At 40.7% G+C, this 18,361-nt stretch overlaps 1 protein-coding gene across 1 annotated transcript in view; it reads left to right on the top strand.

The window, feature by feature from the left end:
- LOC119051178 (immunoglobulin-binding protein 1-like) overlaps nt 1-18,361 on the top strand; it is a 120,515-nt gene that overhangs the window by 62,624 nt on the left and 39,530 nt on the right. Inside the window, 1 exon segment of the mRNA XM_053671060.1 lies at nt 1,631-1,748. Within this exon segment, the coding sequence (XP_053527035.1) occupies nt 1,678-1,748 (71 nt within the window). The 5' untranslated portion in view covers nt 1,631-1,677.

Raw genomic sequence — 18,361 nt, 5'->3', positions numbered from 1 at the left:
GAGATTGGCAAGAAATATTCAAAGTGATGAAAAAGCAAGGACCTACGATCAAGATTACCCAGCAAAGTTACCATTTGGAATCAAAAGGCATATTAAGCTGTATGGAAACTTTTTAAGCTTTCCATACAAGGTGGCAGTGTTGACTAGGGGATTTAAGATAGACCAGGGGGAGAGATGAGTCATACCTGTGTGATGGCAAATGTAGAAATAGTTTTTCTAGTGTTATTTCGGCTCCCTTCACTTGAGATGAATTTCTGGGGAAGAGAGACTGTGATCATTGATGCCCTTAGGGTAGTTATAATTTCCAATGTATAGATCTAATATGTATGTGACGGGAAGATTTTGACTTATTTCTTGAATACTTTTTTTCTTTCATGACTTTTTAAAATTGATTTTAGAGAGAGAGAGGCTGGAGAGAGAGAGAGTGGGAGAGAGAGAAACATCAATTTGTGGTTCCACTTATTTGGAACCACATATTGATCCATTCATCAGTTGATTTTTGTATGTGCCCTGACTGGAGATTGAACCTGCAACCTCAGCCTATCAGAACAATGCTCTAACTGAACTACCAACCAGGGCCAGCCAGGGCTGCTCAGGGCTCTTTAATCACTGTTTACAAGCTTGCAACTTGCCGATTTTCTTAAAAGGTTTGTTTTATTTTTAAAAAGAGAGGGAGGGGTCTACTGCCCTATTATATTGTATATAAAAATGTATTTAAAAAGAAAAAAAGGAAAAAGCTAAAGGAGTTCATCACCATCAAGCCAGCATTACATGAAATGTTAAAATGTGTTCTTTAAGAAGAAAAAAAATATGAACAACAAAATGGCAATAAACACATATCTATCAACAGTTGAATCTAAACAACAAAGTGAACAAAAAAGCAGAACAGAAATAGACTCATACAGAGAACATTTTGACAGTTGCCAGATATGATGGAGTTGGGAGGATGGATGAAAAAGTGAAGGAACTAAGAAGTACAAATTGGTCATTACAGAATAGTCACTGGGATGTAAAGTACAGCATAGGGAATACAGTCAATATTATTCCAATAACTATATACGGTGTTAGATGAGTATAAGATTTGTCAGGATGATCATTTAGTATCTTACACAATATCTAATCAGTTGATTATATACATGAAACTCACATAATATTGTATGTCAAGTGAAATTGAAAAATGAAAAATGACTTGAATAAAATTTTTTTAAAGAAAGAAAGAAACTATGGAAAGAACAAAATCTGAGGTCCCTCTTCTAAAGTCAAATAAATACCTTTCTGCTTAGGATCTAACTACTCACATGGAATGTAACATAAACATATTGCATTTGACAGTGAACTGTTTAAGTTTGTTATGATAGGCCTGGATCATATTTATGCCAATCAAAATATGCTTAAAATTTGTCCAGGGATATATTGACATTTCTGGCCCCAGGTTGTATAAAATAGTGATGAATGCGAAGTGTCACTAGATTATTCAAATCTCACGTGTAATACTGTTGGGCATGCCTAAATGCTATAATTACTTATAACTAAAGAATGGAATAATTTATTTTCTCATATCTGCATTAGTTTATGTAAATAGCAATTCTCTTGAGAAATGTCTGAATCAAGTCTTCATTTACCCCTTCAGATTGACTTCCTGTCCTTCTGCTCCGTGCCCTAGGAGGCTGACCTGACATGGGTTTTCTCAATAGGCTCCCCAGCTTCCTGGTCTTCTGGCTCGAGAGTGTGGCAGAAAGCCCCAGCAGGTGAGCAAAGGGAGTAATAAGAGTGAAGTCTATATCCTTCCAGCTTCTTCCCAAATAAGCTAGTACTTGAATTCTTGATTTAGGATCTGCTTCTGGGAGAATCCAGTCTAAGACAGCATGGTATGTGTGAACTGCTACCACCTTCAGGACGGTCCTCCGGTCTTGCTGGTGCCAGCCATAGCTGCCTGGACCCAAGCTGTACTCATTAAATTCTCTTTCTCTGGAATCTTGTATTGGGACAGAGAAGATGTTGATCAGGGTGATCATAGTATATCAATTGTGTAGGAGAAGCACAGAAAGCCAATCTGCAGGATGGGGAGGGAGGGTGGGAACTGAGGCAGGGGATACACATAGATAGGCGGAGGGAAGGAGGATGGGCCAGAGAATCAGAAAAGAAAGATGGCTTCCTGTTCTAGGCTCCCTCTCTTCCTAAACACCTCCTACATCCAGCTCCTGGTCTGTGAGTTATGCCAATATAGGTATAATATAAGTATACATTCTCCCTTATTTATAGAGCTAACACAACTATCTTCTGTTTTTATACATTTTTTATTTTTTAGTGTATATTTTCCATTACCATTTATGCCCTTTATATCCACTTCCCCCTTCAATGACCACACTTTGTCCATGAGTCCTTTTTCCTTTTTGCTTGATCCCTCTACCCCCTAACCCAACCACCCCCCACAGCGGTCACCCTGCTCTCCATCTATGAGTTTCTCTCTATTTTGCTTGTTAGTTCAGTTTGCTCATTAGAGTCCACACATGAGTGAAATCATATGGTATTTGTGTTTCTCTGCTTACTTCACTTAGCATAATGTTCTCTCAAGTAACTTCTATAAAACACTATTAAAGAGTCAATTAATCCAGAAAGCACTATAAAATTACACCCAAAATCTCAGTGGACCAGAAAGTTCCATGCCACTACACTCTCTGTGAAAATTTCCTTCTCACAGTCCTGAAAACACAGCGATGGCTAATTTCCCCACAGGTGAGTGAGCAAGTCTTTAACCACTCTCCGGTATTCACAAAACCTGGCCTGAAGACTTGGCTGCTACGCAGAGCAATGTGTTTGTGGTCCAAGATAACCTGAAATGGAACAATTTATTCCCTAATTACTTTAGCTAGAGTTGGGCAAGCTCACCAAGCTGCCCCAGATTGAGAGATATGTGGCAGCAAGAGGGTGTCGGAGGAAGTCAAATATGCATGAGCAGGAACAGACTGTGACACCAATTCTGCAAGCACCACAACTCCTACTTGCTGCCTGCCAGCATTCTGAATTCTCATCTTTCCTCTCTCTGCTGTTGGGCCATCCTAATGTGTGGGTGATCATGGGCAGCTTCTGATGTGGTCCTGTTACTGGGGGGTATCAGTACCCTGACCAAAGCGTCCCCTTTCTACCAGCCTGTTGTAATTCATAAAATTCTCATTATAGAGTTGTGCTTGGGTTAAGACATAATTTCCAGAATGTCATTGCTAAAGCGCAGATGTACTATAAAAGTACAGAAAAAAAGACTGGAAAAATACCCACTGGCCTCTGCCATTGTTCTGTGTCTGAACAAGTCCCCCACGGGGTTCTGATACAGACTAATGTTTGAGAACCACTAAATGAAGGAATGAAGGGATCTCTCATTATAATGTGAGGCAAATGCTCTGAAGGAAAAGAACTCTTCCAATGCTGTTCAAAGGGTAGTTTTGCCCCCTATTGTTAGCACGAATCATGAAAGACCTTGTTAGAAATACCATTCCTGGGTCCCACCTAGACCTACTGAACCATGAGGAGGTATTAAAAGCCAGATCAAGAAACCATCAGAAACCATTCTAAGTAACTAAGACTTCACAGGATAGGAAATTGAGGGTCTCTGAATGATTCAAAGTCTGACCATAAACAGAATTAGGTTGGAGAAAAGGTTAGTTTATAGAGATTATATCTTAACCAAAAGCATAGCTCAATAATGAGAATTTTATGAATTGAAGTAGGCTGGTAGAAGGATACTTTTCATCAGGGTACTGCTGCTCCCCAATAACAGAGGCAGCAGGAATAGAGTGAAGGAAATGCAGGTAAGAAAACCTCAGGAGAAACTGTGTGGGATGTGATGACTGATTGGATTAGAGAGTGAATGTGTGTCAGAAATTTGTTTGACTGAAGTAACCAAAAAAAAAAAAAATCACAATGTAGAATGGCTTAAAAAGAGAACTTATTTTGTTTCTTTGATAACAAGATGTCCAGACTGAAACAACTGCTACCTTTGTTTGGTTCAGTGATTCAGCAATATCAGGATTGGTGTCTCTGTGTTTCTCTTGGCCTTTACTTAAAATTTGTTACCTCATGCTCACAGGTTGGCTGCTGCCTCTCCAGACATCTTGTCAATGTTCATGGGCAGAAGGAAAAAACAAGAAAGACAGGGCCTGTTTCTTTTAATAAGAAAGCAAAAGATTTTGCAAAACCACTCATAGACTTCTACTTATTGGCTAGAACTGTGTCACATGACTACTTATAAAATAGTGTGAGAGAATGTTTGCCATCGACATCTCCATAGTAGAAAGAAAGGTTGGGAGTTGGTATTAAGCCCTCCAAATTACAGTATCTGCAAGGGAGGAAGGAACAGACTAGAATGACTCTGGCTTGAGTGTGGGGGTGACATTGGCACTATTCCCTAAGATAGGAAGGAAATGAGAAGAAATGAGTATGGGATGGAATGAACATTGTGGTAGATTGTCTATTTGCAGTAATACCATCCATTGTTGTATATATAACTCTTCACTGTGTGATTCTGCTGCTCCTGCCATCAAGAAATAGAATTTCTTTCTCTACCCTTTGAATTGGACTTGGCTGTGTAATTTCCTTTGGTCAATGAGACATTAGCGAGAGTGACCCAAGCAGAGCCCTTAAACGCACTTGCACACTGAGGTTTGTTCTTGTTTGGCCAGAGTTGGAACACTGAGACAATGATATGCATAAGCCTGGCGAGCTATATAAAGGAGAACAGTAGTGCCCCCGCCAAGAGCCAGCACCACCCATCAGATATGTGAGTGAGGCTATATTAAACCACTGAGCACCAGATGAGCTAGCAGGTGACTGTAGCTGCACGAGTGACCTCTGTGAGACCAGCAGAGCTGCCTACTTGAGTTCAACCCAAATTGCTCCTCATGGGATTGTGAGCAAATCAATATCCTGGTGGAAATGTCCAGGAAGTAACTAAACTTTTTGATCTGAAGCTGGAGATTGAGATTTGGGAGTTATTAGCACAAAGGGAGTATTTGAAGTTGTGAAAAGGGACCTGGTTGCTTTGGGACAATTTCAGGCACACCGGTGAGAGGCTGAAAATAAAATGGAAAAGGAATAGGCATACCACTCATAAGAGGCCATAAGAGGGATTTCCAGAAGGAAAGTATCAAGAGTCATGTGTTAAGGAAGTGTTAGGACAGATGAAGATGAAAAAGAGAACATTGGATTTGGCAATTAGTAGGTCATGAGGGATCTCGACCAGACTGGTTTCAGTGGACAATAGGGGCCAGAAGTCAGGTTGCAATAGAATTGTCATGGGTTGAAGAGGAAATGGGAAGTAGGAAAGTAGATAATTTTACCTAGAACTTTGGGCTGTGTAGGCACATAGAGAGAGGGCAGTGGCAGCCCACAGTCAAAGAGGGCTGAAACTAATTTTTTTCTTTTAAATAGGGGAGGCTTGAAATGTTTAGAAAGTGTTGGGATAGAGAAGATATAGACATCATAGTAATCATCGGGTCTTGGTTCCTGAGAAGCAGGGTTTATCTTAACCAGGGGAAAGGGCACAATAAAACAAAACATAAAGAAAAGAAAAACAAACAATAACATCAACAAAGAAAACTAGAAGATAGGTGTTTGGCTGGGGGGGATGATGGAAAAAAGCTGTAGATATGGGGATGAGAAGTTGAGGCACCCTTGCTTGAAAGTGTCCATTTCCTATGGAGTGTCAAAGGTCAGGGAGGCATTGCAGGTTTGGAACATTGAAGGTTTGGAACGCCCTCTACAGGAATGGAGGACAGAGCTGCCCAGGCACCAGTGCAGATTAACTGGGGTGCTGAGGTGCACCCAAGGTTTGATAATCACTCATTTTGCTACTACCTGTGCAGTTGTGTAGTGCTCAGCAGTCTGTGTGTAGGGACTAGAAATGGAAAGATTGGCTCAACCCACAGATTTTTCTCTGAATTTCATTCTCTGTATCGCAAACTCCTGTTCAATTCTTTTAAGTGGTAGGACAGAAATGGTTATTGACCCCCATTATTCATTCTCTCTAACTTTTAAATTTTGTTTCTTGATTTTTTTTAAGAAACAGTGAGAGAGAAACATCGATTTGTTGTTCCACTTATTTATTGGTTCCCAAGCATTCATTGTTTACTTCATGTGCCCTGACTGAAGATCAAACCTGTGACCTTGGCATATTGGGTTCATTTTGTTTGGGACTCTCTGCACTTCCTCGACTTGTATGTCTATTTTCTTCATTGAGTTAGGAAAGTTTTCTGATATTATTTTTCAAATAGATTTTCCATTTCTTGCTCTCTCTCCTTCTCTTGGCACTCCCGTGATGTGAATGTTGATATGCTTGACATAGTCCCAGAGGCTCCTAACACTATTCTCATTTTTTTTATTCTTTTTTTCTGTTTGCTTCCTTATATTCCCAATCATTGATTTGATTCTCAGCTTCATCTACTCTATCGTTGTTCCCTGAAAATTGTTCTTTATTTCAATTAGTGTATCTGTTACTTCTGGCTGGATTTTTTTTATTTTGAAGTCCTCACTAAGTTCCTTGAGCATCTTTATAGCCAGTGTTTTGAACTCTGCATCTAGTAGTTGTTTGTCTCCATTTTGTTTCATTCTTTTTCTGGGGTTTTGTTCTATTCTTTCATTTGGACTATGCCTCTTTATTTCCTCATTTTGGTAGCTTGTACACTTGTTTCTATGTATTAGGTAGAGCCGATATGATTCCTTGTCTTGGTAGCATGACATAATGTAGAAGGTGTCCTATAGGTTCTAGTAGAATGGCCTCTCTAAACATAGCCTCTCCAAACTGGGCACTCCAGGTGTGCCCATTATGTGGGTTGTGCATACCCTATGGCTGTCGTTGAGCCTTGATTGCTGTTGGCATGTCCACTGTCGACCATCAACTGTGTTCTGTCCAGGGTCACACAGCATAACCTATAAAGCATTCTGCAGATATCTGCTACTTGTCCTGGGCTTGGAGTTGCCCAGGCATGACCAAGCTGTGAACCAAGGCTGGCTGCTGCTAGTGTTGGGCCTGAGTCTACTTGGTAAGAGGTACAGGGTTCACTGAAGCCAGATGCTGTTTGTTTGAGAGAATTTAATAAAATCTGAAGCTTGGGCCAAGACAAGCCATTCATGTGGAAAAGCCCTGGGAACAGTTTGGGTGGGCCTGAAAGTTGGGTGGGGCAGGACCTGGGAAATTATTTGGGTGAGTCAGGTTGGTGGAGTCTCAGATATGGCACCCACCTGCCAGCTTTGTGACTCTGTTGGGGTTGGGGACAGTGCTCAGAAGAGGAATAATGACCTCTGCCAGCAATTCTGTCTGGGAGAAGGCTGTGCCTCAACCCTGATGCCAGTCAGTCCCCATACCATATGTTTCTGCTGCCTTTCAATGTGCTGCCCCCATACTGGAGCTCAGAGGGAGTGAGTTCAAATAAGTCTGTGCATGGGCTTTTTAAGAGGAACTGCCTGAGACTCCAGAAGTTTCTGTCTTCCACAGCCTCAATCCCTGCTGGGTTTTATAGCCAGAAATCATGGAGACATCTTCCTGGCACTGGAACCCAGGCTGGGGAACATAGTGTGGGGCTGGGAACCCTCTCTCCTGAGATATCCCTCCTGATTTTTATCTGCCACATGTAGGTATAGGACCAGCCCATTCTGCATCTCCACCCCTTCTACCAGTCTCAGTGTGGTTTCTCCTTTAATTTTGGTGTCTTCTTTAGTTTTATAGCTGTAGGGCTTCCATTCAGCTTGATTTCTGACAGTTTTAAATAATGGTCATTTTAGAGTTTAGTTGTAATTTTGATGTGGTTATGCAAGCAGGTGAGCAGTGTTTACCATGTTGACTAGAAGATTCTGACTGATTTGAGAGACAGAGAGGAAGGGAGGAGTGGACATTGATTTGTTGTTCCACTTTATTTATGCATTTATTTGTTGATTCTTGTATGTGCCCTGACTAGGCATCAAACCCTCAACCTTGGCATATCTGGCAATGCTCTTACCAACTGAGCTACCTGGCCAGGGAAGACTTTTAAATAAATGGTATTGAAATGCCTAAATAGCCATGTGGAAATTATAAAATTGGATCTATATCTCATATTACATAAAAGAATAAATTAAAAATTGATTGGCTATCTAAGTGTGAAAATTAAACCATAGAAGTTCTAATAAATTCTTTTTATTTCTTAAGGATAGAACAAGGTATTTGTATCTAAAAATCTAGATGCAATAAAAGATTGATAAATGTGATCTTTTAAAAAGAAGAAACTTTTGCATAGCTAAAAACACAATAAGCAACTTCCGGCCAAGATGGAGGCATAGGTGAGAACAGTGTACCTCCTCGCACAACTAAGTTTAAAGATAATAAAGTTTTAGTAACAAAAATGCAGCCAAAACACATAAAATTGAACTGTACGGAAGTCTGACAACAATGAACCAGTCATCCAGACTGGTAAGAGGGGCGGAGTCAACGGCGGAGTGGGGTCCTGCAGAAAAGATCAGCTGGCTCCAGAATGCTGGAGTGAAGGAGTGCAGGCGGGGGTTGGCAGATCCCAGGCGTGGGGTGGCAATGAGTGGACCCAGTGAGGGCGCAAGGCGGCTGGCTGACCGTGGTCACACATTCACATGCAGATAAACCAAGTGAAGGAGCGGGCAGTGAGACAGACCGCTCAGGCTAGGGCTCCAGCAGTGGGAATTAGAGCCAGAAAGCACCAATTGGAAAGACTTTCAGGGTCAAGGGGCTGGGAGAAGCTCCCAGACTCAAAGAGAGTTCGTTGGGGAGACCCACAGGGTCCTGGAGGGTGCACAAGACCACACACCTGGGAAACAGCACTAGAAGGGCCCGGTTTGCTTGTGGGAAGCAGCAGAGGGGACAGAAATCTGAAAGAGAGCGGAACAAATGCCATTGCCCCATTCTGACCCTGCCCCCACATACAGCGTCACAAACCAGTGACTCAGTTGCCCTGCCCTGGTGAACATCTAAGGCTCCACCCCTCATACATAACAGTTGCAAACAGACCAAAACATTATGGCTCAAGAGCAGCTCAAAGCCTCAGAGCCAATAAATCTAAGTGACCAAGAGATAGCTAACCTTTCAGATGCACAGTTAAAACACTGGTGATCAGGATGCTCACAGAACTGGTTGATTTTAATCACAAATTAGAGGAACAAATGAAGGCTGAACTAATTGAAATGAAGGGAAATGCACAGGAAACCAATAGTGATGGAAAGAAAACTGGGACTCAAATTAATGGAGTGGGCCAGAAGGAAGAAAAAAAATGACCAAACAGAAAATAAGAAGAAATAAGAATGAAGAAATAAGAATTCAAAAAAAAATGAGGAGAGGCTTAGGAACCTTCAGGACATCTTTAAATGTTCCAACATCTGAATTATAGGGGTAGGGTACCAGAAGGGGAAGAGGAACAGCCATGAGTGGAAAACTTATTTGAACAAATAATAAAGGAGAACTTCCCCAATCTGGCAAAGGAAATAGACTTCCAGGAAGTCCAGGAAGCTCAGAGAGTCCCAAAGAAGTTGGACCCAAGAAGAAACACACCAAGGCACATCATCATATTAGCCAAGATTAAAATAAAGGAGAGAATCCTAGAAGCAGCAAGAGGTAAGGGACAGTCACCTACAAAGGAGCTCCCATCAGACTGTCAGCTGATTTCTCAAAAGAGACCTTACAGGCAAGAAGGAGCTGGAAAGAAGTATTCCAAGTCATGAAATCCAAAGACCTACATCCAAGATTGTTCTATCCAGTAAAGGTTTCATTTAAAATGGAAGGGCAGATAAAGTGCTTCTCAGATAAGATCAAATTCAAGGAGTTCATCATCTCTGAGCCCTTATTATACAAAATGTTAAAGGGACTTATCTAAGAAAAAGAAGATAAAAAATGTGGACAGTGAAAGGACAGCAAACTCACAGTTATTAAGAACCACATCTAAAACAAAAGCAAACTAAGAGGACAGCTAGATTAGGAGCAGAACCATAGAAATGAAGATGACATGGAGGGTTGGCAACAGGGGAGTGGGAGGAGGAGAAGGGGGGGAGAAGGTACAGAGAATAAGTAGCATAGACGGTAGGTAGAAAATAGACAGCAGGGAGGGCAAGAATAGTATGGGAAATATAGAATCTAAAGAACTTGAGACACATGGTCATAAACTAAAGGGGAGAATGGTGGGGGAGGGGTTTGCAGGGTGGAGGGGAATGAAGGGGGGAATAGGACAACTGTAATGGCATAATCAATAAAATATATTAAAAAACACAATAAGCAAACAAAAATGTATAAACAAATTCTAATGACATGACAAACTTGAAAATATTTGCAACATATATTTTATATACATATATATGTGTGTATATATATAATGTGCATGACTTACACACACACACACAAACACATATAGTGTATAACAGGTAAGGGAATGGATATATGGATATAGACATAAGGAACTAGTTAAGAGGGAACAATTAGGTGGATAAGTGAAGGGAAGATTGGTAAATAGTGTAAATGTTCTATAGACATGCTGGGACTGAGGACAAAGCATAGAATGACAAATAGGAACTTTCAGCAACTTCTGTATTAAATGAAGAGAATGAGGTCTGGATCTGGGTGGGGTTGGGTGTTTGATAGCATTTGGAAGCAAGTTGGCAGCCAGGAGGGAGTGGAGGAAAATTTGAAATAACTGTGATGGAGGAGAAGAGCCTGCACTGACCAGAGAATTGCTACTGAAAGATCACGCCCTGTTAAGTGAGCACAGTTGGTGAGGGGGAATTGACAAAGGAGCCGTTGTGGCTCCATGAGTGGCTTTTCCCTGGCAGTCCTTGAAAACCGAGTTGACTTTCTGTTGTCTTGGGGAAAGAGTGGAGAGAAGTTCCCTCTAATTTGACTCTACTGTTGTGGGAACATTTTTTTTTCTACAGATTTAAGGGAGGAGGGAGGAAATGAAGGAATGGTCAGCAAGAAGCAGTTGAATTTATGTTAAAAGTATCATCTCCAACTCATTAAGTTTGTCACGTGAAATGGTGGGCAATGTTAGACAGAGAGAAACAGAGAAAGTCAGAAGATGTTGAGGAATTTTAGGGATAACACAAGTCTGGTGATACATTTATCTCATCACCTTAATTTACAGCATACTCTCACTGCCTTTTGCAACCATGTTAAGTGAGGAAACCCTTATTCAGAGCTCAAAGTTCTAATGCTATTAATCTCTGAGTGATTCTCTGAAGGAGTAGTACATGGGTGTGTCTGTCTCTCAGCAGACTGACTGTGAGTGTGGTAGACAGCTAACCATTCGCAATTTTCTGGTTCCTTTCTTGTCCTCTCTCCCCAGGCCCGTGCAGTTTGTAGGTTAATACACATGAACAGTTTTCTGTATAAAAACCTCTTCATTTCCAGGGCTGATGGGAATGACCCTTAGTTAAGTGTTGGAGCTTAGGGTATTGAAGGTGGTATGTTAAAAGAAAGAAAATGGACAAAGGAGTTCTTTTTTCAAAGGGAAAAGGCATTCTCTTTTAGTATGTTGGGATCTTTAATCAGAACAGAATACTGATTCATTCTCCACCAGAAAGATTAGTTTTTAATGACAATACAATTTCAAAGAAAAAGCAAAAAAAAAACCAGTCTTCTGAGATTCAGAGGAAGAAAAAGATCCCAGGTGTCCCGCCTGGAATGCTCGCATCTGCCTCTAGGCACGGCCAGCGCACAGCTCTGTGGGTCCAGAGGGCCTCACACCAGAAGGAAGTTTGCCAGTGTGTCCCTGGTCTGCTTTGCTTGGTGGCTGTTAGGAAACTGATGTTCCCAGGTCAGGAGGGAGGTGCCTTCAGAGTGTTCACATCAGAACTATTGAGAATTTTAATGAGTTTATTTGAGCCAAACCAGATATGCCTGGAAGCCAGACCTCAACAAACTAAGAAAAATACCTCCAAGAAATGATATTTTGTAGTTTGTTTTATGCATTGGGAATTAAGGAAGATTACAAGAAGGTGGGAATTGGATTAGAGGATGGTAAACAAGATTATGTGCTTTCCTGAGGGTGGTCAGCTTTAGAAGTGGTCTGAAGAGAGGCTTTCAAAGGTGGGTTAAACTAGAAGCAGAAATGGTGGATGGGGTTTACTTAAGGCAAAGATAAGCCTTTTACTAAATAAGTTATATGCCCGGGGAGTGGCTATCCACCATCACCTGCCCAGTTAGGAATTTATTCCTTGTTTCCTCTACAAGAGGTAACCCAGCCAAAGCCTGAGGTGTCTGTGCAGTTGGAAAGTAGATTGTCAGCCTGGTCCTGTTTATGTGGCACTTATTCACCAGGAAGGTCGAGAGCCCTCAGGGTCCAAGGCAAGATGGTCTGGGTCTCTCCTGGGCAAAACACTCATACCCCCTGACGCAAGGTGGGGTGGGGGTGGAGCGGGGAGGATGTGGAGACTCTGCTTCCAGGTATCATTCTCAGTGACCCAACTTTGACCTCACTGTCCGTATCGAGAGAGCGCTGACATGAAGATATTTTCATTCTAAAAGAGGACTCCAATGATTCAAAGGAATGCATCTGTAATGGTAGAACTTCAAGTACAAAGAATGATGAAGATAATTGGGGCAGGATGTCTTCTACCTTGTATTGTTTAAATGACCCAATAGGTAGTTTCCCACTTCATCATCTTGAGAGGTTGGCTCTGCCCTTTGGATCTTGAGAAACATCTGGCTCATTGTCTTCCTTGGGTTTCTCATGGATTTCAGTCAGCTTCAAGGACTTACTGATAATGGGTATTTATACATTGCTTTTATCAGAAGATAATAAGTAATTGCTTCTCTCAGAGAACAGGGAGTGAGCGGTGACAGTCACTTCAATAGCAAAGGGAGAATATGTTCACACACCCTCAGGTGCTTAGGGGAGATAAGTTTTATTACCTCCTGTTTGTAAAACAAGAACAGCAGGAACCGGGAGGCTGCCAGACTGTCACTGCAGACGTACAGTGAACACTCTACCATTATGATGAGTCTGTCTGGCTCCATCCACAAGGAGGGAGCCAGCTTAAGATAATAAGCCCAATGAAAGTGATGTCTTCCCATTTTATTTTCTACAGCAATCAGTTTGGAGAATTTGAGCTTTGTAGTTACACATTTCTCCTCAATTAAGCTTTTGCTAATGATTTTCCCTCTCTAGGCCTCTAAACAAGCCACTTCAGCAATGAAGCACTCTGACATAGAGTTTTTGTGGCACACAAGGAGATGCTTCTGAAACAAACAAAAGATTTCAGTCACAGATACCCAGAATGGGACTGTGTCTGTTCTATTTTAATAATGCTTTTTAAAAATAAATTACGACATCAATATTTTAAAATTAAACCTTATTTTCAATTTTTTAAATTAAAACTTACCTTCAAATTATTTTCTAATGTTAGAAATGTTACCGTATGGGGACTGGGCCCAGAGTAGGTCTGCCTTGAGTGGGCTGGTAGCATGATAGTGCGAGGTTCTTGACTTCATGCAGGAAGGATTTCAAAATGTGCATCCAGGTGATTTTGAGAGTATATTTATTGAGAGTATATTTATTACAGCTGGGGATAGTGAAATGATGAAAGGGCTTAGGATAGATGAGGCAACAAGAAAGAGTCTTAGCAGGGCTGCTTTGGGTTTTTTTTTTTTTTAAGAGAGGGAGAGAAACATTGATGTGTGAGAGATACATCGATTGGTTGTCTTTTGCACACCTCCAACTGGGGACCTAGCCCTCAACCCAGGCATGTGCCCTGACCATGCAGGCCAGCACTCAATCCATTGAACCATACCAGCCAGGCTGCTTTGGATTTTTAGAAACATTATAGGAAAGAAGTGGGTCATGCTGGACTGTAAGAACTCACTGAGAAGTCACAGTGACAGAAGTGAGCCAGGGCAAGGCTGCTCTTAGCTCACTGGAAAGTCAGAGAAAATGGGGGTAGGGGGGTTGGAGACAGGTTCAGGAGGTTAACCTGGGATGAGCTGACACTGCCCACTGCTCCCCTGGTTGCAAGTCTCATGGGGACCCCTAGAGTTTAGGAGAAAGAGAACAAAAATATACCCTTCAGGGAAAAAGGCTTGAGTGTGCTCTAGAAAGAACATGCTTTGGGCTCTTTGCCTTGAGGCTTCTTGTATTTCTTTAGCCAATGAGAATCCTATTGGCTCTTAGGGGAGGATCTTAACAGAATATTCATTAGCTTTGTAGGTGTGTCTTTCAATATGTTGACTACAAAAATGTGGGTATAAAAGGGTCAGGGTTATTTTCTGGTTAGTTTCATTTTTTTTTAACAATGTCCTGGCCTGCCCTGGGACAGTCTGGAATGTGTGAACCATTTGTTCCCGTGTCCTTGGTTAGGGAAGATAAAACCTTGTGATTCATTAGCTGGCTATAAATAGCTGAAACTTTCTGGCCTTGTTTGATCTTTGATTATTTTGTCTGAGTTTCTCTTATTCCACTTCTTAAGGAATTTCCCTGGCTTCTTACTATCCTGCCCCAGCAATAATAACTGTGATTCCTTTTGGAATAACAGCATACTTTGCAGTTTACATATTTTAATACATTTCTGCCAGCCACTAATGAGCTCTGTCGCAAGTTACCTACAGTCTCTGTGCCTCGGTTTCCTCATCTGTAAAGTTGGCATGATAGTGATACCTAACTCACAGCATTGTTATAAAGATTAAGTGAGCCTGGCTGATGTAGCTCAGTGGATTGAGCGCGGGCCTGCGAACCAGACAATCGAGGTTCAATTCCCAGTCAGGGCACATACTGGGGTTGCAGGCAGGTTCCCTGCAGGCCAGTTCCCAGCAGGCGACGCATGAGGGGCAACCATACATTGATGTTTCTCTCCCTCTCTCCTTCCCTTCCCCTCTGAAGATAAATAAATTAAAAAAAAAAAAAAGATTAAGTGAGGAAATCCGTGTCTTTAATAATGCCCTTAGCACAGTCTAGAGCACTCTACCAAACTTAGGTATCATTAGTATATTATAATTGTTTTGAATTACAAAAGTAATATGTGTTATTTATAAAAATAAAATTTAAAAGATCCAAAGAATATAGATGTATATAAAGTAAAAAGTGATAGTATTCACTCTTCATCCAGCCCCTCCCAATTCTTCCTCTGAGATATAGCCACCATATATTTTTCTATGCATATTTATGAAACTATCTTAGAACTTTGTCTGTCCCCTCTAACAACTGATCATGGACATCCATACAGGGCATGTCCCCCGGAGTCTGTTTACATAATATGAATATTAGCGCCTTGCCTGATTGGTATGTGGCTCCAGTATATATTCAGCACAACTTTCATACTTGTATGTAGTCAAGTCCTCACTCTTTGCCTGACACCTATTGGGTTTTGTATATTGCTTAGAAAGACCTTTCCAGTTGCACTTCCTAGAGAAAACAAAGATTTGTACAACTCAAGAGAAATTTTGTAGCATACATTAAATTTTGTGATCCATTAGTGTGAGTGTATTTTGCTTTTTACTGGAGTTCAAATGGCTGAAACCCTTTTAGGTGTTAGGAATGCTACCTTTAACTAATGATGGGACATGCAGGCATGAAGACAGCCCACACCTTGCACTGGCCTCTTTATTGTATCCCATAGGCTTCCTATAGGTTATGCTGTATGTGGTGGAGTGGAGGTCAATAATTTAGTGTTCTATGTAATTGAACCTGTGATCTAACCAGCATGGAGTGTAAGAAGATGGTTTTATCTTATTTCCTTATTTCAGAAAGTCATTGTCAAAGATAATAACAGCAAAACCATTTGGAGACTCAAAAAGTTACTAATAAAGCCAGTTGAAGGCACGTACAGTTCTTGGCAAGTCCCATTAAGCCCTCCACATTCTTGAGACACTGTCTCTGAGAATATCACACAAAGATACTTATTAAAAAGACAAGGGGAGCCCTAACTGGTGTGGGTCAGTGGATTGAGCACTGGGCTGTGAACTGAAAGATTGCTGGTTTGATTCCGAGTCAGCACACAGGCCTGGCTTGCAGGCCAGGTCCCCAAACGGGGGCGTGTGAGAGGAAACTGACTGGTGTTTCTCTTCCTCTCTCTGAAATTAAGTAGAATCTTTAAAAAAAAGACAAGTGGATATGTAAAAGAAAAAAAAGCAATTGTTATATTTTTGAGAGGAAGATATGACTTTTTTCTTTTTTAAGTATATTTTATTGATTATGCTATTACAGTTGTCCCAGTTTTTTTCTCTTTTCCCCTCTCCACCCAGTACCCCTTTCCCTCCAGCAATACCCTTCCCCTTAGTGCATGTTCGTGGGTCATGTGTGTAAGTTCTTTGGCTTCTCCATTTCCTATGCTATTCTTAACATTTGCCTGTCTATTTTATTTCTAGCAATTATGCTTTTTAATCCCTCCACCATTTTCCCCATTCTCTCCCTTTCCCCTCCAGCTGATAACCCTGCAAATGATCTCCATACCTATGTTTCTATACCTGTTCCGGTTGTCTGCTTAGTTTGTTTTGTTTTGTTTTAGATTCAGTTGTTGATAGTTGTGAATTTGTTGCCATTTTAACGTTCATAGTTTTGATCTTCTTTTTCTTAAATAAGTCCCTTTAATATTTCATATAATACTGGCTTGGCGATGATGAATTCCTTCATCTTTACCTTGTCTGGGAAGCATGATATTTCTATGAATATCTTATTACTCATGCCTTTCCCTATATTTTTTCTCAGAAAACACTGTGTCTGTATAACATCAGTACAACTGCCTGAGAAATAGATAATTAATTAATTTCTAGCATTTTCTTTACAGAGTGCCAAATAATTGGATGGATCAATTTTTAAAAACCCAATGGCTATTTTAAAGCCTTAGAGACACTTATATACATTTATATAAATGTATATTTAAATTAAAAAAAACATTTATTCAATGCCTACTATTTCAAAATAGTTCTGTTAGGAGTTATGGAGTTTTGAAGATTAAAAAATGCTAGCATTTGCTCACAAGTTAGTTGTTTATATTTCTTACTTATTTTCTAGACCTTTTTGGGAAAATATTTACAAGAATACCAACCATGAGCAGAATGTTTTATATTTTGTGGTAGGGACAATTATCTGTGTGGTCTGATGTTAATCAATTGGGATGCTCTTCAGACACTGCTATCGTTTTTTAAAGGCATCATGTGACTTCCATGTGGTCTAGGATGACCCTTGCCTTTGGGTAGCCTTCAAACCCTAGCATAGGCCCCTCCCACAGTAACCAAGCCCTGAGAGACAATACAACACAGTGGAAAGAACAGTGTGTGTTTTCCAAGATAGATCTTTAGAGAATGGCAGTTTTAGGCACTCTCCCTTTTGGAGGTTTGCCCACGCTTTTTCCCTTGCCTTCTTATACCCAGGCACATTACTTTTGTCTTTCTCTCTCCTAAACTCCAAGGCTCTCTCTTTGCTTCTGTAACTAGTTTCTTGAGCCTGTGAAGCCCAGTTGATTAATTTCTACTACCTCTGTAACTTTCTAAATAAAATCTCTCTTATAATTTTGATAGGGGAACTCAAGAGTTAAAGATTTTAGCCTTTGTTATAATTGATAGGCTTAACCAATTAATGCATATCAGGGGGAAACTTATTCCAGAAACCAGGAGGTCACAAGCAATTCAACCTTTGTGCTCCATGGGGTGTGCAAGCCGTGCAGAGGGTATCTGAGCCATTGTGTTCCAGGGTGAGAAAGCCTGTGATGCAGATCAAGAGTAGTTGGTTGACAGAAAAAGAAGTACTAGGAAAAGACTGCAACTCTTATTCAATTAACCTTTTTTCCAAGCCACTTACCTACCCTTCTATCCAATTAACATTTTTTCCAAAGCCTTTACCTACCTTTTCTTCTCTTTACACAAAGGTTGGCTTGAAATGATGTGCTAAGACAGTCTTTCAGGGGACAAAACATGCTGTCTTCTCAGATCGCCAGCCATCTGAATAAAGTGCCCATGAATATTCAATCCTTGTCTCTACTTATCAGTTCTGATGGTGACAGGCAGCAAGAATGCCGAGTTTTCCTGTTTATAATTCCATGTTGGCAGCAAACGAATGCAACTTGAAGACTCTTCAGCTAAAGACACTGATAATGCTTCTGAATACTAAAAAATAATTTGATCGTTACACATTTATGGGAATGATGCCTCAAGTCTTATGGGAATTACTGTGAAGCTTAGAAATCAGCAGGTACATTTAGGGAGAAAAAAGTATATATATAAAGAAATCAGCAGGTACAATGTGGTAATGAAGATTTTTATATACTTATATTTTGCCTACTTCTAAGAATTATTAAAACAATAATGATTCAGTTTCTGTGGGTCAACTATTATCTCCTAGATTTTCTGTAGGTTAACTATTGGTCAGTGGCTTAGCTAGAAGATTCTAGCTCAGTG

The sequence above is a fragment of the Artibeus jamaicensis genome, unplaced genomic scaffold (genome assembly GCF_021234435.1).
Source record: "Artibeus jamaicensis isolate MK-2021 breed Jamaican fruit bat unplaced genomic scaffold, CSHL_Jam_final contig_685, whole genome shotgun sequence".
Lineage (NCBI taxonomy): Eukaryota > Metazoa > Chordata > Mammalia > Chiroptera > Phyllostomidae > Artibeus > Artibeus jamaicensis.
This window is presented reverse-complemented; position numbering and strand designations above follow the sequence as displayed.